An 18,807-nucleotide genomic window follows, 5' to 3' on the forward strand; every position below is an offset into this window, starting at 1 on the left:
ACGGCCTGTTTCCGCCCAGTAACACCCATTTCCTGTCAATCACATTACGATCGCCAGAACGATGAAAAAGCCGTGAGTAAAAATCCTAACTGCATAGCAAATTTACTTGGCGCAGTGCGGACATTGCGCATGCGCATTAAGCGGAAAATCGCTGCGATGCGAAGATTTTTACCGAGCGAACAACTCGGAATGAGGGCCAATGATTAAAAGTGAGACAAAAACAGAACCCAACATGGGAAACAGAGTCCTACCAAGATGATAATCGGAGCCGCAGGTGTTATGAATGCAAGGTATTTCCCGGGAACAATACCCTGCATGTGGCTCCGTCAGGCGTGTTCCCCAGTGGTCCCTTTCACAGTCAAGGATGTCCAGAAGCACAGGAAAGTACTGGAAAGCAGGTGCCGACGCGTTTCGGGACATCAAAGTCCCTTTTTCAAGGCTTTTTCATACAGCCTTGAAAAAGGGACTTTGATGTCCCGAAACGCGTCGGCACCTGCTTTCCAGTACTTTCCTGTGCTTCTGGACATCCTTGACTGTGAAAGGGACCACTGGGGAACACGCCTGATGGAGCCACATGCAGGGTATTGTTCCCAGGAAATACCTTGCATTCATAACACCTGCGGCTCCGATTATCATCTTGGTAGGACTGTGTTTCCCATGTTGGGTTCTGTTTTTGTCTCACTTTTAATCATTGTGTAGTATTAAAATTCATATTTTATTCACATCAAGCCGGTACATTACATTTTATTGAGAAAATAGAAGTTCCTGCAAAAAGTGTAGCATTGGATTAGCGCTAAGTGGGAGGAGTCACTTTAACAATTTTTGTGCATCAGGTGTCAACCTGTTCTATGTCGACAATTTTAATGTGTCGACCATTTTCCTATATCGACCATTTCAGTGTCGACCAATAGTGGTCGACCTAGTGACTGTCAACCTAAATAGTGTCGACCTACCATCCGGATACCAGATTTCACAGTCTGAGACGATGATTTATTCTCACCCTACAGATATGAGATTGGGCCGGCGCTTTACCTCGGCTGGTCGGGGTCCCTACTGGATATCGTTGGAGGGGGGCTGATGTGCTGCTCCTACAAGCAGGTGACGAAGGCTAAAAGGTAAGTGCTGGGAAACATGTGGTGGATGTGGGTGTGTGCGTGACTGGGCCCAGGACCAGCCTAGATTTACCCAATTTGCCCCTTTGTACATTGTCTATGTACCGGCCCATCACCCATTTGAATTGCGTCATTGAGGCTCCTCCCCTGTGATGTTTTGCAGTTATTCACAGCTTTGTATCGTAGACGCGATGATGGGATTCATGTTGAATTACGTCGTCACTGCCCATAGTCATATATAGTTCACAGGGAGGCCAGGGGTGAATGGCCCACATTTCCGGGATCCAGAAGGCTTCCCCACCAATATCAAAAGTCTCCTGGGAGAGTGGGCATGTATGATATGTATACATTAATACAGTACATAAATAATACAAGACTAACGTTGGGCTGTGTGAGGATATGGCATGGTGTAGTACTGTCTGTACTGGGCTGTGTGTGTGTAGATATATGGCATGGTGCAGTTGTGTCTGTACTGGGCTGTGTGTGTATATGGCATGGTGTAGTAGTGTCTGTACTGAGCTGTGTGTGTATATATGGCATGGTGTAGTAGTGTCTGTACTGGGCTGTGTGCGGATACATGGCATGATGTAGTAGTGTCTGTACTAGGTGTGTGTATATATGATTTGGTGTAGTAGTGTCTGTATGGGCTGTGTATGTAATGTATATGGCATGGTGTAATAGTGTCTGTACTGGGCTGTGTGTTTATACATGGCATGGTGTAATAGTGTCTGTACTGGGCTGTGTGCTTATATGGCATGGTGTAGTAGTGTCTGTACTGGGCTGTGTGTGGATACATGGCATGATGTAGTAGTGTCTGTACTAGGCTGTGTGTATATATGATTTGGTGTAGTAGTGTCTGTATGGGCTGTGTATGTATATGGCATGATGTAGTAGTGTCTGTACTGGGCTGTGTGTATATATGATTTGGTGTAGTAGTGTCTGTATGGGCTGTGTATGTATATGGCATGGTGTAATAGTGTCTGTACTGGGCTGTGTGTGTGTATATGGCATGGTGTAATAGTGTCTGTACTGGGCTGTGTGTTTATACATGGCATGGTGTAGTAGTGTCTGTACTGGGCTGTGTGCTTATATGGCATGGTGTAGTAGTGTCTGTACTGGGCTGTGTGTGGATACATGGCATGCTGTAATAGTGTCTGTACTAGGCTGTGTGCTTATATGGCATGGTGTAGTAGTGTCTGTACTGGGCTGTGTGTGGATACATGGCATGATGTAGTAGTGTCTGTACTGGGCTGTGTGTGTATATATGACATGGTGTAGTAGTGTCTGTACTGGGCTGTGTATGTATATATGGCATGGTGTAGTAGTGTCTGTACTGGGCTGTGTGCTTATATGGCATGGTGTAATAGTGTCTGTACTAGAATGTGTGCTTATATGACATGGTGTAGTAGTGTCTGTACTGGGCTGTGTATGTATATATGGCATGGTGTAGTAGTGTCTGTACTGGGCTGTGTGCTTATATGGCATGGTGTAGTAGTGTCTGTACTGGGCTGTGTGTGTGTATATGGCATGGTGTAGTAGTATCTGTACTGGGCTGTGTGTGTATACATGGCATGGTGTAGTAGTGTCTGTACTGGGCTGTGTGTGTATACATGGCATGGTGTAGTAGTGTCTGTACTGGGCTGTGTGTGTATATATGGCATGGTGTAGTAGTGTCTGTACTGGGCTGTGTGTGGATACATGGCATGATGTAGTAGTGTCTGTACTGGGCTGTGTGTGTATATATGACATGGTGTAGTAGTGTCTGTACTGGGCTGTGTATGTATATATGGCATGGTGTAGTAGTGTCTGTACTGGGCTGTGTGTGTATATATGGCATGGTGTAGTAGTGTCTGTACTGGGCTGTGTATGTGTATACATGGCATGGTGTAGCAATGTCTGTACTGGGCAGTGTGTGTGTGTATATATGGCAAGGTGTAGTAGTGTCTGTACTGGGCTGTGTGTGTGTATACATGGCATGGTGTAGTAGTGTATGTACTGGGCTGTGTGTGTGTATATATGGCATGGTGCAGTAGTGTCTGTACTGGGCTGTGTGTGCATACATGGCATGGTGGAGTAGTGTCTGTACTGGGCTGTGTGTGTATATATGGCATGATGTAGTAGTATCTGTACTGGGCTGTGTGTGTATATATGGCATGGTGTAGTAGTGTCTGTACTAGGCTCTGTGTATATATGATATGGTGTAGTAGTGTCTGTACTGGGCTATGGTGGTCATTCCGAGTTGATCGCTCGCTAGCAGTTTTTAGCAGCCATGCAAACGCTATGCCGCCTCCCACTGGGAGTGTATTTTAGCTTAGCAGAAGTGCGAACGAACGGATCGCAGAGCGGCTACAAAGTTTTTTTGTGCAGTTTTAGAGTAGCTCAAAACCTACTCAGCGCTTGCGATGACTTCAGACTGTTCAGTTCCTGTTTTGCCGTCACAAACACGCCCTGCATTCGCCCAGTCACGCCTGCGTTTTTCCTGGCACGCCTGAGTTTTTTCGACCACTCCCTGAAAACGGTCAGTTGCCTCCCAGAAACGCCCACTTCATGTCAATCACTCTGCGGCAACCAGTGCGATTGAAATGCTTCGCTAGACCCTGTGTGAAACTACATCGTTCGTTGTAATAGTACGTTGCGCGTGCGCATTGCGCCGCATACGCATGCGCAGAACTGCCATATTTTTGGCCTCATCGCTGCACAGCGAACGAATGCAGCTAGCGATGAACTCGGAATGACCACCTATGTGTGTATATGGCATGGTGTAGTAGTGTCTGTACTTTGCTGTGTGTGCATATGACATGGTGTAGTAGTGTCTGTTCTGGGCTGTGTGTTTGTATATGGCATGGTGTAGTAGTGTTTGTGCTGCATATGTGTGCTGACCACTATTGTTTCTGATTGTTTTATTTCCTGTATTTTACAGTAAGTACACCTATAATTATCGGTCAACGAATTCGGTGTCTGCTGCTAAGCCAGCGCCTCAAACTGCTCTCCCGCGCTATGAATCCAGCAACAGTATCTCAAAATATGGCAAGAATGCATATGTATAGGACTATACACTGATGAAGACTGTGCAACACAAAGTGCGTTCCGGCCGCAGCGCCTCTTCGCACGGCCTCCATCCATATCAAGCTTCTGTCTTCCGTTTTCAACAATGGTCCATCAGCATTTTCATTCCCCAGGCCTTGGTGCGTTGCTGCACCATCCAAACACTGGACATCAGAGAGTAATATATTGGGTTTTATTTTTCATGGAAATATTGATCTTTTGGTGTTGGCAAATTAATTTTGGGCTTTTACAGGAAATCGCTTGTATGTACCTTTAACCTAAAGTCTGTAATGTCCAAAGACGGTTGATCCAGGCCGGCTTGAGTGCTACAAGTTATTAAAAACAAGACTTCATATGAAAGGTCCAATTTCAAGGACCTTCTCCAACTTGCTCAGTTTCAATAAGAAGACTTCATATGAAAGGTCCAACTTCGAGGACCTTCTCCAACTTGCTCAGTTTCAATAAGAAGACTTCATATGAAAGGTCCAACTTCGAGGACCTTCTCCAACTTGCTCAGTTTCAAAAAGAAGGCTTCATATGAAAGGTCCAACTTCAAGGACCTTCTCCAACTTGCTCAGTTTCAAAAAGAAGACTTCATATGAAAGGTCCAACTTCGAGGACCTTCTCCAACTTGCTCAGTTTCAAAAAGAAGACTTCATATGAAAGGTCCAACTTCGAGGACCTTCTCCAACTTGCTCAGTTTCAAAGAGAAGACTTCATATGAAAGGTCCAACTTCGAGGACATTTGGCAACTTGCTCCGTTTCCACCTACAATGTTTTATACCTACAATTTCTGCTGAAGAAATATTCTTTTAAGATTTACTAAACACTATTTTTTTAATGTATTAAAAAAAAAATACTTTGTATTCTGTGAATTTGATTATGCTGTTGCAGCTTTTTCAGAGTCCAAGTCTATGGGGTCCGTTATCGAAGGATATACTGTAGGATTCCGCCATTGTTAGTGCGGCGATTCCGCTGGAAAGACATTTATATACCGGAAAGAATCGTGACAGTGGCGGATTTCTGTAATGAGTTTAAGAGACTTGTTGGAACGCTTATAGAAATAAAGACAACCGATGACTTGTGGTAATGACCTAGCTCTCCTCTCAGGAACGACGTGCAATTTGTTCCATGGCGGCTTTCGCCAATACCGGGATGAGCGGAAACATCATTTCCACGAGCAACATCATAAATTCCTAAACTGTATTAGATTGTGAGCTTTTTTTCTTTTTTGCATTGTCTATTTTTGTAAAAACCTGTCTTAATTGTTGTCGATAATTATTCCAAGTATTAACAGTTGAATGCAATCTGAAAAATTAAACTATTGTTTGATATCATTTGAGGAGTGATGGGTGTTCCACGACTGTAACAAATGCGATGGTCGCATCAACAGGTGGTCCTCACGTTCATCCTGTAATTTCTTCTGCCTCAAAGAAACCCCTGACTGTGGCATCCCAATGGCCTTCTAACCCTCCCTTCTAGCAGCCTAAACCTAACCCTCCAACCCCCACAGCCTAACCCTATCTGCAACCGGGGTCCTTAAGGCATAAGCAAACACGGGGGAGGGGGGGGGGGGGGTTCCAGTTGTCCAGAAACCAGTTCCCCACAGCCTGGCCAGCAGCCACTACATGCAGTATAAAGGTCGGAATGTGTTAGTGTAAAAGACACGCAAAGTTTATTCTTACATTTAAAAGTGCCACTTTGGAATTTTAGATTGTGGCAACAGCACAAAAAAGACCAACATTGTATGTTACTCATAAAAAAAAGCTATGTGTGTGATGTCTGCATGGTTTCACTTTTTGACAGCTGCTGATAATCAGTAAAATAGTAGTGCTATTTAAAAACCTTGGGTACACATTTCACTGCCAGGTCTAAAATAAAAGTATGACCAAAAGAGGCCATGGTCATACCAAGTTCAAGTCAAATGAATATTGATGAAGGTCCACCTGTTAAACAAAAAATGTAAACTTATTTTGGTCCTTCAGAAAATACGTCACTAGATGCAACTTTAGCTTGAACCAGGGCCGGCAAAAGAAATCTTGGGGCCCTATACAGTGATAGCTCTGGGGCCCCCTCAGATGAACTGCACTCCCCAGACCTGAACACCGCACAGCAGACCCTACCAGATGAGACCAGTGCAGGGCATGGGAATCCAGGCCAGTGGAGCTGCTGCCATGTCCCGTAACTGCCTGCAACAGAGCCGAACCCGGAAGAGTGGATGCACACTCGCTCCGCACAGTCACTGTGTGTGAGAGGCTCCTGTCACTCTGAGGCTGCGCCCACACCGCCTACAGCTCACTGTCCTATTTGAACAAAACGGCTCACTACCCTGACGGGTACTCATCAGCATATAATTGAGGCCCCTCTGATCCTTGAGGCCCGGTACAGTTGTCCTCTTTGTACACCCCCCCCCCCCCCCGCGCCCCCATGACGCCGGCCCTGGCTTGAACAACAGCTTTAGACAGACTGGCGTTCAACTTTTAAGTACCGTATATACTCGAGTATAAGTCGACCCGAATATAAGCCGAGGCACCTAATTCTACCACAAAAACCTGGGAAAACTTATTGACTCGAGTATAAGCCTAGGGTGGGAAATGCAGCTCTAGCCGTACACAGCCCTCAGTGCCAGATATGCCCTCATAGTGCCAGATATGCCCCCACAGTGCTGCCAGATATGCCCCCACAGTGCTGCCAGATATGCCCCCACAGTGCTGCCAGATATGCCCCCACAGTGCTGCCAGATATGCCCCCACAGTGCTGCCAGATATGCCCCCACAGTGCTGCCAGTTATGCCCCCACAGTGCTGCCAGATATGCCCCCACAGTGCTGCCAGATATGCCCCCACAGTGCTGCCAGTTATGCCCCCACAGTGCTGCCAGTTATGCCCCCACAGTGCTGCCAGATATGCCCCCACAGTGCTGCCAGATATGCCCCCACAGTGCTGCCAGATATGCCCCCACAGTGCTGCCAGATATGCCCCCACAGTGCTGCCAGATATGCCCCCACAGTGCTGCCAGTTATGCCCCCACAGTGCTGCCAGATATGCCCCCACAGTGCTGCCAGATATGCCCCCACAGTGCTGCCAGATATGCCCCCACAGTGCTGCCAGATATGCCCCCACAGTGCTGCCAGATATGCCCCCACAGTGCTGCCAGATACGTTCCCTCCCCAAGTGCCAGGTATGCCCCACAGTGCTGTTACTTACCCCTCCGTCGATCCCGCGCTGTCTTCTGGAGGGACACGAAGCACACAGCGTGCGCGGCTCTCCTGTGTCCCTCCTGCATCTTCGGCGGCCGCGGCGGGTCTATTATAGGAAGTGCCGGTTCGTGATCAGAGGTCACGAACGGGTATTTCCTGTAATAGAACCGCCGCTGCTGCCGCCGGAGATGCAGGAGGGACACAGGAGCGCCGCGCGCTGTGCGCTCCATGTCCCTCCTTCACACTGCTCTGCCTCTGCCTGCACTGACTCGAGTATAAGCCGAGGTGGCTTTTTCAGCACAAAAAAAAGTGCTGAAAAAGTCGGCTTATACTCGAGTATATACGGTATATTACTTGGCCAAAACAAATTCTGGAGTTTGGGTCTGGTCAGCGTTCATAAGGGCCTAATTCAGACCTGATCCGCGTTGTGCGAAATCGCACAGCGGCCGATTATCGAATGACTGCGCATGCAAAATCCTGCATTTGGTCACTAGGCGAACTCAGTTTGATTGACAGGAAGCGGACATTTGGGGGTGGTAACTGGTCGTTTTCTGGGAGCATCAGGAAAAATGCAGGCGCTCCAAAGCGTCCGCACTGCGTAGGCAGACTTGCACGGGACGGATTTTCACTATGTCTGGGCGGTGACTACCTGATCGCAAACCTCTGCAAATTTGCAGGGGAGCGATCCGGTCTGAATCAGGCCCATAGATCGATGACTGCAGAAAAATGCAGTTTGCATGACATCATCAGTGTAGTCAATTTCCAGTGTAGAGAGTTGTGCTGATATACAATTTTGCATTGCTTTTTTCCCAGTTTTTTTTTCTTAATCCCAATGCCAAAATGAACCCTCAAATTGTAGTCCGGTTATCCTGAAAACCAGGATTTTGAAAATAATTTCGGCACTGGAATGAAAACCTGGAATTCATAAATAATTTCGGAACTGGACTGAAAACCTGGAATTCATAAATAATTTCAGGACTGGACTGAAAACCCGGAATTCATAGATAAATTTGGTACTGCAATCCATAGTCCTGATGTTATCTGATACAGGTCAGACTGCAGTCGTAACATGAATTGTGACATCACTGACCTGTGCTTGAATCAACACCCCCCCCCCCCACTCTGTACATTTTTGTAGCGAGTCTGCAAAGCTGTCAGTCACTCTGTGGGCCTAATTCACACCTGATCGATATGCTGCATTTTCCCACAGCCTGCGATCAGGTCTAAACTGCGCATACGTATGCATCGCAATGCGCAGGCGCATCGCACGGGTACAAAGCGGATCGCCGCTCAGTGATGGGTTTGTGCGAAGGATCCGGTCGCACAGGCGATGGCAAGGAGATTGACAGGAAGAGGGCGTTTGTGGGTGGCAACTGACCGTTTTCAGGGAGTGGTTGGAAAAACGCAGGTGTGTCGAATCGTTTGCAGGGAGAGTTCCTGACGTCAGTTCCGGGCCCGGACAGGCTGAAGTGATCGCAGCGGCTGAGTAAGTTCTGGGCTACTGAGAGACTGCACAAGAACTGTTTGTACCGCTCGGCTGCACATGCGATCGCACACTTGCACAGCTACAATACACTCCCGTACGGGCGGAGCCTATCTGATCGCAGCAGTGCAAAAATCGCCTGCTGCGGCAGTTTGCAACTCAGGAGTGACAGACAGCATAGTGGTCAGATTTTGTTAAGTCATACTTGCCGATATTGCTGACCCCTCTTCCCGAAGGGGGCAGCCTGGTCGGCGAACAGGAGGGCGTGTCCGGTAGTAAGGGGGGCGTGATGGCATAAAATACGACATTGTGCTCCACCCCCCGCTATCCAATGCCGAGGAAGCAGGCGCTGGAGAGCGGGGGGCGGAGCTATGATGACGCGATTCAGCGCAAATCGCATCATCGGGTCCCCCTCGGACCGCCCACTGGTGCGCCGTTGTGGGCGGCCAAGCAGGAGCAGCGGGGGGATGAGGGACACTTGCCTACCTTTCTGGGCTGGGCGAGAGCGCTACACGATTTTCGGGAGCCTCCCTGCCATTCCGGGAGGGTAGGCAAGTATGTGTTAAGTGTAAACACTACTTCTTTCATGTATACCATTTGGCTAATTCATTAATGTCAAGTGGTGACTTTAAATGTCAATCCATCCTCACCATCGAATGCAAATGAATACAATACTTTCTAAATCAATACAGCTCTCCAAAATGAATAGTAATTTCCCCTCACATCCAATGAAATAAACAATTATTACGCTTTACAGTAGCTCAGACAGCGCTTCACACTGCCGTCAGTAGCCAAGAAACTGCGTACGACGACACAGGTAAGATACCGTCTGCATTTTTGTCTTTTCTGAAAAGACAGGAAAACATTACAGCCGATCCATACGTAAGAACAATACACTAGAGCCAAAAATGAGGTGAGAACAATAATGGCAGACATATTGTCAAGGCACGATTCACTAAAACCTGATTCCAGGAAAAAATATCTTTAGGGGTCAATTCAATTAGACGCAGGCGTGAAAGGTCACGCCAAACTTGATTTCAGCCCTTACAGCTGAATTAATACAGCCACTAACTGGGAGCTTCTTAATGTTCTCCTTTGAACCTAAAGAACTGTTGTGGATCAGGTGTGTGTGTTTGCGGGATCCGGTTAGGGTCCTAGCGCTCAGGATGCCGGCAGTAGGAATCCCAAAACTGGAATCCTGACGTCGATCGAAATGCCTTTGGTCCTGAACGGGGTGTGTGTTAGGCTTAGGCTTCGCAGAGGAAGGGTTAGGCACCACAAGGGAGGGTTAGGCTTCGAAGGAGGGAGGGTTAGGTTTAGGCTGTGGGGAGGGGGTTAGGCATAACCAGGAAGGGTTAGGCTTCAGGGGAGGGAGGGTTAGGTTGTGGAGAGGGGGTTAGCACCACCGGGGAGGCTTAGGGATAGGCTGCGTGAGGGGAGAGTTAGGGTCAGGCTGCGGGAAAGGAGGGTTAGGGATTAAGGGTACTATACTTAGCAAGTGGGTGCCGCCATCCCAAGTGCTTGGATTTCGATACCATTCCATGTAGGTAGGAGTACACCTCCACCTCCCTATACAGATTAGTCAAAACACAGTCATAAAGAATAGCTCAGAGGTCCAAAATGAAGCATAATCCAACAACAAAGTCAGAGGTTTAGAACGTATCATGGCAGGAAATAGATTCCGAGCGGAGTCCCGCAACGGAGCCTGGTCAGTACGCAATTGGTTCGGTCAAGGAGAAAACAGGTAGGTGGTCGACAAACGAGACAAATGACTGGAGCATCAGTCTCACAGTTCGCAAAGGGTCCACAAAGAAGGATCTCTGGTATGGCTCCACGTGTAGATCTATCGGCCACAGATTTACTATAGGTTTCTAAAGAAGTCATAGCAGTAGAAGTCTTCCGTTATTCCAATAACTGTTGGATAATGTTTAAGTAACTATGGAAACTTTGAAGAATTAACAACGTCACTTAAGATAATGTCACTGTGACTTTGTGTGGTCAGGATCCCGGCGTACGGGATGACGGCAGTCAGGAATACCGACGCCGGATTTTCCGACACTGCTCGGAATACCAATGCTGCGATTCCGGCATGGATCGCAACGCCAGTGCCGAGATCCTGATACTATCCCGTTTTAAAGTGTACCGTGGATATCAGACAGTGCATAGGGGATACAGAGAGTAACACGGGTGCCAGGCGACAACAGTATAGAAAAGTCTCTTGCGGCTTTCGTAATGAATTACGGGTGTTCTCTCCATTACAGTGACCCTTATCTCAAATCCTATGCAGGTGGGAAGTCTACCCGCTTGCTACATTTTATGTTCGTTGTACCTTCCACAGCCCATGGGAAATGATACCAAACTGAGGTTCAAAGTTACTCATACCATATGAATAACAAGAAGATGAGCATACCCACTGAGCAATGTATGGATCCTCTATTACGGTTTATCAGGTCCAGTGAGTCAAATAACACAACCAATATAAATTAAGGGATGGTATCAGGATCCCGGCGCTTGGGTTGCTGCCGGTCATAATACCGACAGCCGCGTCCCGACGTGCAAGAACCCGACACCTGCTAGGTAAGCAACCTAACCCTAATTCCCAACCCCTCTAACTCTAACACTACCTACCTGCAGCCTGATCCTCACCGTTCACCCCCTCCGCAGCCTAACCCTAACTCTGCCCGGTGGTGCCCAAACCTACCCCCCCTCCCCGCAGCCTAAATATAACCCTCCCACCATCTGCAGCCTAACCCTAACCGCCCCCCCCCCTCCCTTCAACCCACCCCTACCCCCGCAGCCTAACCCTTCCCCCGCAACCTAAACCCCCCCCCCCCCGCCCCCTCGGTGTTGCGACTGCCGGGATCCCGAACGCCAATTAAAGCTGAGTACACACTGAGCTATATATCAGCCAAATATATCAATATATAGATATATCCCTCCAATGGCCAATGTATATCGTGAGCCCGTCAGTGGGTGTGTACCCCAATATCTCTGTGAACAACATCTGCCGATCAAAACCAAGCTAGGTTGACAACAACTTGGACAGACAGCAACTACAACAGTGACAATGACAGACTCTGAGACTACGACGCATTTGAGCCGCACACCACCCGTCCCGGGGCTGCTGTCTCGCCAGCGGCCGTCGCCGTGTGCAGCAATGGCCGGTGGGCAAAGCCGAGACGTACAAAGTAGACAAAAGATGCCTAGATGTGAAAACATCTAACCTACAGCCGTATCTACAGCCAAGGCCTGGGAGACCCCTGACATCCAGGGCCACCCGTCTCCTTCCACACCCCCCGATGGGTCGCCCCACATGAGCTGTACGTCAGGAACAGCGGTCTCTGTGCCCATAGATGCGTACTGACGCCGAAAAACAATGCAGGAACCAAGGCCGCTGTTGAAGGCACTGATAAAGCAGCTGCCGGGACCCCATAGAGAGAATATCGGCCTCCTGCATAGGCCCACTGGCCCAGAGGATCACATCAACATGGCCCTTACCAATCTTATCTGGGCGATGCCATAAATATTGTAAAGTGGGGCGCCAGGGTGCAATGACGCGTTTACTGGCACCATACCCCCACCCCCATGGGGCATCCAATGATGGGCCCAGGTATAAAACTGGCCCTGTACCAGACATATCGTGCAGGCCAGCAACACAGCTATATGCAGCTCTGCTCTATGGCACAGAGACATGTGCAGCGCCCCCTGCTGTAACAACCAGGGAACACATCAGCAACTAAATAAGCTATTCCGACACTCGCCTCTGGGGGGCGCTGTGATTGGTAATTCAATGGGCATATGCGCTAGCCAATCACAGCGCAGCGGGGGCGTGTCTAGGTGAGTGGCAAATCTCCGTCAGGCTCAGCTAATGGAAAAGTGACAAGGGCGTGCGGACGTTGGGAATTACTTAGCAAGTCATGTGAAGGCAACGGACCAATCACAGGGCGGCAAGTGGCGAAGAGGCGCTTAAAAGCAACCAATGAACAGGAGAAGAGACGGACCCAAAGGAACAAGCTACGGCCAATGAGAGGTGGGTGAGGGCGGAAGTGCCGCTTGTACGCCGCTGTCTCTAGGAGACGTGAGGCGTCATGCGTGAGGAGTAGAGTGCTGATGACTGGCCCTTTCGCCGAGCTGTTGACCAATCAGGAGCCCCCACGCTATCTCGGCCGTGAATGTGGTTGGTCAGTACAAGGAACCCGGAAGCGGCTCTGGGAACAGGAGACAGGTTGTCGTGTGTGACGTCATCAAACCCGGAAGCAAAAGTCCTGGTGTCACAGTGTGTGCAGGATAATGTGACAGGGGAGCTGCAGGTACTCACTCCGTGTAATTCTATCCTGCTGCCAGTGTCTGTGTGCCCCAGTGTATGTATGTATGCTGTATGTATGTATATATATATATATATATATATGTGTATGATGTATGTATATATGCATGCTGTATGTATTATGTATGTATTATATTTGTATATATGCTGTATGTATGTCTATCTATCTATATATACACACACTATGTACTGTACTCTTCATATGTGGATATACTGTACTCTGTGTGTATATAGACTGTGTGACTGTGCTGTCAGCGTGTATCTCTGTATAAGGGCAGGGTGAGGGGTGTATATAGACTGTGTGACTGTGCTGTCAGTGTGTATCTCTGTATAAGGGCAGGGTGAGGGGTGTATATAGACTGTGTGACTGTGCTGTCAGCGTGTATCTCTGTATAAGGGCAGGGTGAGGGGTGTATATAGACTGTGTGACTGCGCTGTCAGTGTGTATCTCTGTATAAGGGCAGGGTGAGGGGTGTATATAGACTGTGTGACTGCGCTGTCAGTGTGTATCTCTGTATAAGGGCAGGGTGAGGGGTGTATATAGACTGTGTGACTGCGCTGTCAGTGTGTATCTCTGTATAAGGGCAGGGTGAGGGGTGTATATAGACTGTGTGACTGTGCTGTCAGCGTGTATCTCTGTATAAGGGCAGGGTGAGGGGTGTATATAGACTGTGTGACTGTGCTGTCAGCGTGTATCTCTGTATAAGGGCAGGGTGAGGGGTGTATATAGGCTGTGTGACTGCGCTGTCAGTGTGTATCTCTGTATAAGGGCAGGGTGAGGGGTGTATATAGACTGTGTGACTGCGCTGTCAGCGTGTATCTCTGTATAAGGGCAGGGTGAGGGGTGTATATAGACTGTGTGACTGTGCTGTCAGCGTGTATCTCTGTATAAGGGCAGGGTGAGGGGTGTATATAGACTGTGTGACTGCGCTGTCAGTGTGTATCTCTGTATAAGGGCAGGGTGAGGGGTGTATATAGACTGTGTGACTGCGCTGTCAGTGTGTATCTCTGTATAAGGGCAGGGTGAGAGGTGTATATAGACTGTGTGACTGCGCTGTCAGCGTGTATCTCTGTATAAGGGCAGGGTGAGGGGTGTATATAGACTGTGTGACTGCGCTGTCAGTGTGTATCTCTGTATAAGGGCAGGGTGAGGGGTGTATATAGACTGTGTGACTGCGCTGTCAGTGTGTATCTCTGTATAAGGGCAGGGTGAGGGGTGTATATAGACTGTGTGACTGTGCTGTCAGTGTGTATCTCTGTATAAGGGCAGGGTGAGGGGTGTATATAGACTGTGTGACTGCGCTGTCAGTGTGTATCTCTGTATAAGGGCAGGGTGAGGGGTGTATATAGGCTGTGTGACTGCGCTGTCAGTGTGTATCTCTGTATAAGGGCAGGGTGAGGGGTGTATATAGACTGTGTGACTGCGCTGTCAGCGTGTATCTCTGTATAAGGGCAGGGTGAGAGGTGTATATAGGCTGTGTGACTGCGCTGTCAGTGTGTATCTCTGTATAAGGACAGGGTGAGGGGTGTATATATACTGTGTGACTGAGCTGTCAGTGTGTATCTCTGTATAAGGGCAGGGTGAGAGGTGTATATAGACTGTGTGACTGCGCTGTCAGTGTGTATCTCTGTATAAGGACAGGGTGAGGGGTGTATATATACTGTGTGACTGTGCTGTCAGTGTGTATCTCTGTATAAGGGCAGGGTGAGAGGTGTATATAGACTGTGTGACTGTGCTGTCAGTGTGTATCTCTGTATAAGGGCAGGGTGAGAGGTGTATATAGACTGTGTGACTGCGCTGTCAGTGTGTATCTCTGTATAAGGACAGGGTGAGGGGTGTATATATACTGTGTGACTGAGCTGTCAGTGTGTATCTCTGTATAAGGGCAGGGTGAGGGGTGTATATAGACTGTGTGACTGCGCTGTCAGCGTGTATCTCTGTATAAGGGCAGGGTGAGGGGTGTATATAGACTGTGTGACTGCGCTGTCAGCGTGTATCTCTGTATAAGGGCAGGGTGAGGGGTGTATATAGACTGTGTGACTGAGCTGTCAGCGTGTATCTCTGTATAAGGGCAGGGTGAGGGGTGTATATAGGCTGTGACTGCTGTCAGCGTGTATCTCTGTATAAGGGCAGGGTGAGGGGTGTATATAGACTGTGTGACTGCGCTGTCAGTGTGTATCTCTGTATAAGGGCAGGGTGAGGGGTGTATATAGACTGTGTGACTGTGCTGTCAGCGTGTATCTCTGTATAAGGGCAGGGTGAGGGGTGTATATAGACTGTGTGACTGCGCTGTCAGCGTGTATCTCTGTATAAGGGCAGGGTGAGGGGTGTATATAGACTGTGTGACTGTGCTGTCAGCGTGTATCTCTGTATAAGGGCAGGGTGAGGGGTGTATATAGACTGTGTGACTGCGCTGTCAGCGTGTATCTCTGTATAAGGGCAGGGTGAGGGATGTATATAGGCTGTGTGACTGTGCTGTCAGCGTGTATCTCTGTATAAGGGCAGGGTGAGGGGTGTATATAGACTGTGTGACTGTGCTGTCAGTGTGTATCTCTGTATAAGGGCAGGGTGAGGGATGTATATAGACTGTGTGACTGCGCTGTCAGCGTGTATCTCTGTATAAGGGCAGGGTGAGGGGTGTATATAGACTGTGTGACTGCGCTGTCAGTGTGTATCTCTGTATAAGGGCAGGGTGAGGGGTGTATATAGACTGTGTGACTGTGCTGTCAGCGTGTATCTCTGTATAAGGGCAGGGTGAGAGGTGTATATAGGCTGTGTGACTGCGCTGTCAGTGTGTATCTCTGTATAAGGGCAGGGTGAGGGGTGTATATAGACTGTGTGACTGAGCTGTCAGCGTGTATCTCTGTATAAGGGCAGGGTGAGGGGTGTATATAGACTGTGTGACTGAGCTGTCAGTGTGTATCTCTGTATAAGGGCAGGGTGAGGGGTGTATATAGACTGTGTGACTGTGCTGTCAGCGTGTATCTCTGTATAAGGGCAGGGTGAGGGGTGTATATAGACTGTGTGACTGTGCTGTCAGTGTGTATCTCTGTATAAGGGCAGGGTGAGGGGTGTATATAGACTGTGTGACTGTGCTGTCAGTGTGTATCTCTGTATAAGGGCAGGGTGAGGGGTGTATATAGACTGTGTGACTGCGCTGTCAGCGTGTATCTCTGTATAAGGGCAGGGTGAGGGGTGTATATAGACTGTGTGACTGAGCTGTCAGCGTGTATCTCTGTATAAGGGCAGGGTGAGGGGTGTATATAGACTGTGTGACTGTGCTGTCAGTGTGTATCTCTGTATAAGGGCAGGGTGAGGGGTGTATATAGACTGTGTGACTGTGCTGTCAGTGTGTATCTCTGTATAAGGGCAGGGTGAGGGGTGTATATAGACTGTGTGACTGCGCTGTCAGCGTGTATCTCTGTATAAGGGCAGGGTGAGGGGTGTATATAGACTGTGTGACTGCGCTGTCAGTGTGTATCTCTGTATAAGGGCAGGGTGAGGGGTGTATATAGGCTGTGACTGCTGTCAGTGTGTATCTCTGTATAAGGGCAGGGTGAGGGGTGTATATAGACTGTGTGACTGCGCTGTCAGTGTGTATCTCTGTATAAGGGCAGGGTGAGAGGTGTATATAGACTGTGTGACTGCGCTGTCAGTGTGTATCTCTGTATAAGGGCAGGGTGAGGGGTGTATATAGACTGTGTGACTGCGCTGTCAGTGTGTATCTCTGTATAAGGGCAGGGTGAGGGGTGTATATAGACTGTGTGACTGCGCTGTCAGTGTGTATCTCTGTATAAGGGCAGGGTGAGAGGTGTATATAGACTGTGTGACTGCGCTGTCAGTGTGTATCTCTGTATAAGGGCAGGGTGAGGGGTGTATATAGACTGTGTGACTGCGCTGTCAGTGTGTATCTCTGTATAAGGGCAGGGTGAGGGGTGTATATAGACTGTGTGACTGCGCTGTCAGCGTGTATCTCTGTATAAGGGCAGGGTGAGGGGTGTATATAGACTGTGTGACTGTGCTGTCAGTGTGTATCTCTGTATAAGGGCAGGGTGAGGGGTGTATATAGACTGTGTGACTGCGCTGTCAGTGTGTATCTCTGTATAAGGGCAGGGTGAGAGGTGTATATAGACTGTGTGACTGCGCTGTCAGTGTGTATCTCTGTATAAGGGCAGGGTGAGGGGTGTATATAGACTGTGTGACTGCGCTGTCAGTGTGTATCTCTGTATAAGGGCAGGGTGAGGGGTGTATATAGACTGTGTGACTGCGCTGTCAGCGTGTATCTCTGTATAAGGGCAGGGTGAGGGGTGTATATAGACTGTGTGACTGTGCTGTCAGCGTGTATCTCTGTATAAGGGCAGGGTGAGGGGTGTATATAGGCTGTGACTGCTGTCAGTGTGTATCTCTGTATAAGGGCAGGGTGAGAGGTGTATATAGACTGTGTGACTGTGCTGTCAGTGTGTATCTCTGTATAAGGGCAGGGTGAGGGGTGAATATAGACTGTGTGACTGCGCTGTCAGTGTGTATCTCTGTATAAGGGCAGGGTGAGGGGTGTATATAGACTGTGTGACTGAGCTGTCAGCGTGTATCTCTGTATAAGGGCAGGGTGAGGGGTGTATATAGACTGTGTGACTGTGCTGTCAGTGTGTATCTCTGTATAAGGGCAGGGTGAGAGGTGTATATAGACTGTGTGACTGCGCTGTCAGTGTGTATCTCTGTATAAGGGCAGGGTGAGGGGTGTATATAGACTGTGTGACTGTGCTGTCAGTGTGTATCTCTGTATAAGGGCAGGGTGAGGGGTGTATATAGACTGTGTGACTGCGCTGTCAGCGTGTATCTCTGTATAAGGGCAGGGTGAGGGGTGTATATAGACTGTGTGACTGAGCTGTCAGCGTGTATCTCTGTATAAGGGCAGGGTGAGAGGTGTATATAGACTGTGTGACTGTGCTGTCAGTGTGTATCTCTGTATAAGGGCAGGGTGAGGGGTGTATATAGACTGTGTGACTGCGCTGTCAGTGTGTATCTCTGTATAAGGGCAGGGTGAGGGGTGTATATAGACTGTGTGACTGTGCTGTCAGTGTGTATCTCTGTATAAGGGCAGGGTGAGAGGTGTATATAGACTGTGTGACTGCGCTGTCAGTGTGTATCTCTGTATAAGGGCAGGGTGAGGGGTGTATATAGACTGTGTGACTGCGCTGTCAGCGTGTATCTCTGTATAAGGGCAGGGTGAGGGGTGTATATAGACTGTGTGACTGTGCTGTCAGCGTGTATCTCTGTATAAGAGCAGGGTGAGAGGTGTATATAGACTGTGTGACTGTGCTGTCAGCGTGTATCTCTGTATAAGAGCAGGGTGAGAGGTGTATATAGACTGTGTGACTGCGCTGTCAGTGTGTATCTCTGTATAAGGGCAGGGTGAGGGGTGTATATAGGCTGTGTGACTGCACTGTCAGCGTGTATCTCTGTATAAGGGCAGGGTGAGGGGTGTATATATACTGTGTGACTGTGCTGTCAGTGTGTATCTCTGTATAAGGGCAGGGTGAGGGGTGTATATAGACTGTGTGACTGCGCTGTCAGCGTGTATCTCTGTATAAGGGCAGGGTGAGAGGTGTATATAGGCTGTGTGACTGCGCTGTCAGTGTGTATC

The 18,807-nt window shown here is 48.7% G+C and overlaps 2 protein-coding genes across 2 annotated transcripts in view; both read left to right on the top strand.

The window, feature by feature from the left end:
* Positions 1–5,494, top strand: part of CLDN15 (claudin 15) — a 101,181-nt gene extending 95,687 nt beyond the window's left edge. Inside the window, exons 4-5 of the mRNA XM_063930758.1 lie at positions 1,008–1,115; positions 4,033–5,494. Of these exons, the coding sequence (XP_063786828.1) occupies positions 1,008–1,115; positions 4,033–4,159 (235 nt within the window). The 3' untranslated portion in view covers positions 4,160–5,494. The remainder of the gene's footprint in view (positions 1–1,007; positions 1,116–4,032) is intronic.
* A 7,357-nt stretch (positions 5,495–12,851) lies between these two features.
* LOC134935907 (dnaJ homolog subfamily C member 3-like) overlaps positions 12,852–18,807 on the top strand; it is a 48,856-nt gene continuing 42,900 nt past the window's right edge. Inside the window, exon 1 of the mRNA XM_063930759.1 lies at positions 12,852–13,148. The gene's annotated coding sequence lies outside the window, so the exon portion shown is untranslated. The remainder of the gene's footprint in view (positions 13,149–18,807) is intronic.

This window comes from Pseudophryne corroboree, chromosome 6 (genome assembly GCF_028390025.1).
Source record: "Pseudophryne corroboree isolate aPseCor3 chromosome 6, aPseCor3.hap2, whole genome shotgun sequence".
NCBI classification, from domain to species: Eukaryota; Metazoa; Chordata; class Amphibia; order Anura; family Myobatrachidae; genus Pseudophryne; species Pseudophryne corroboree.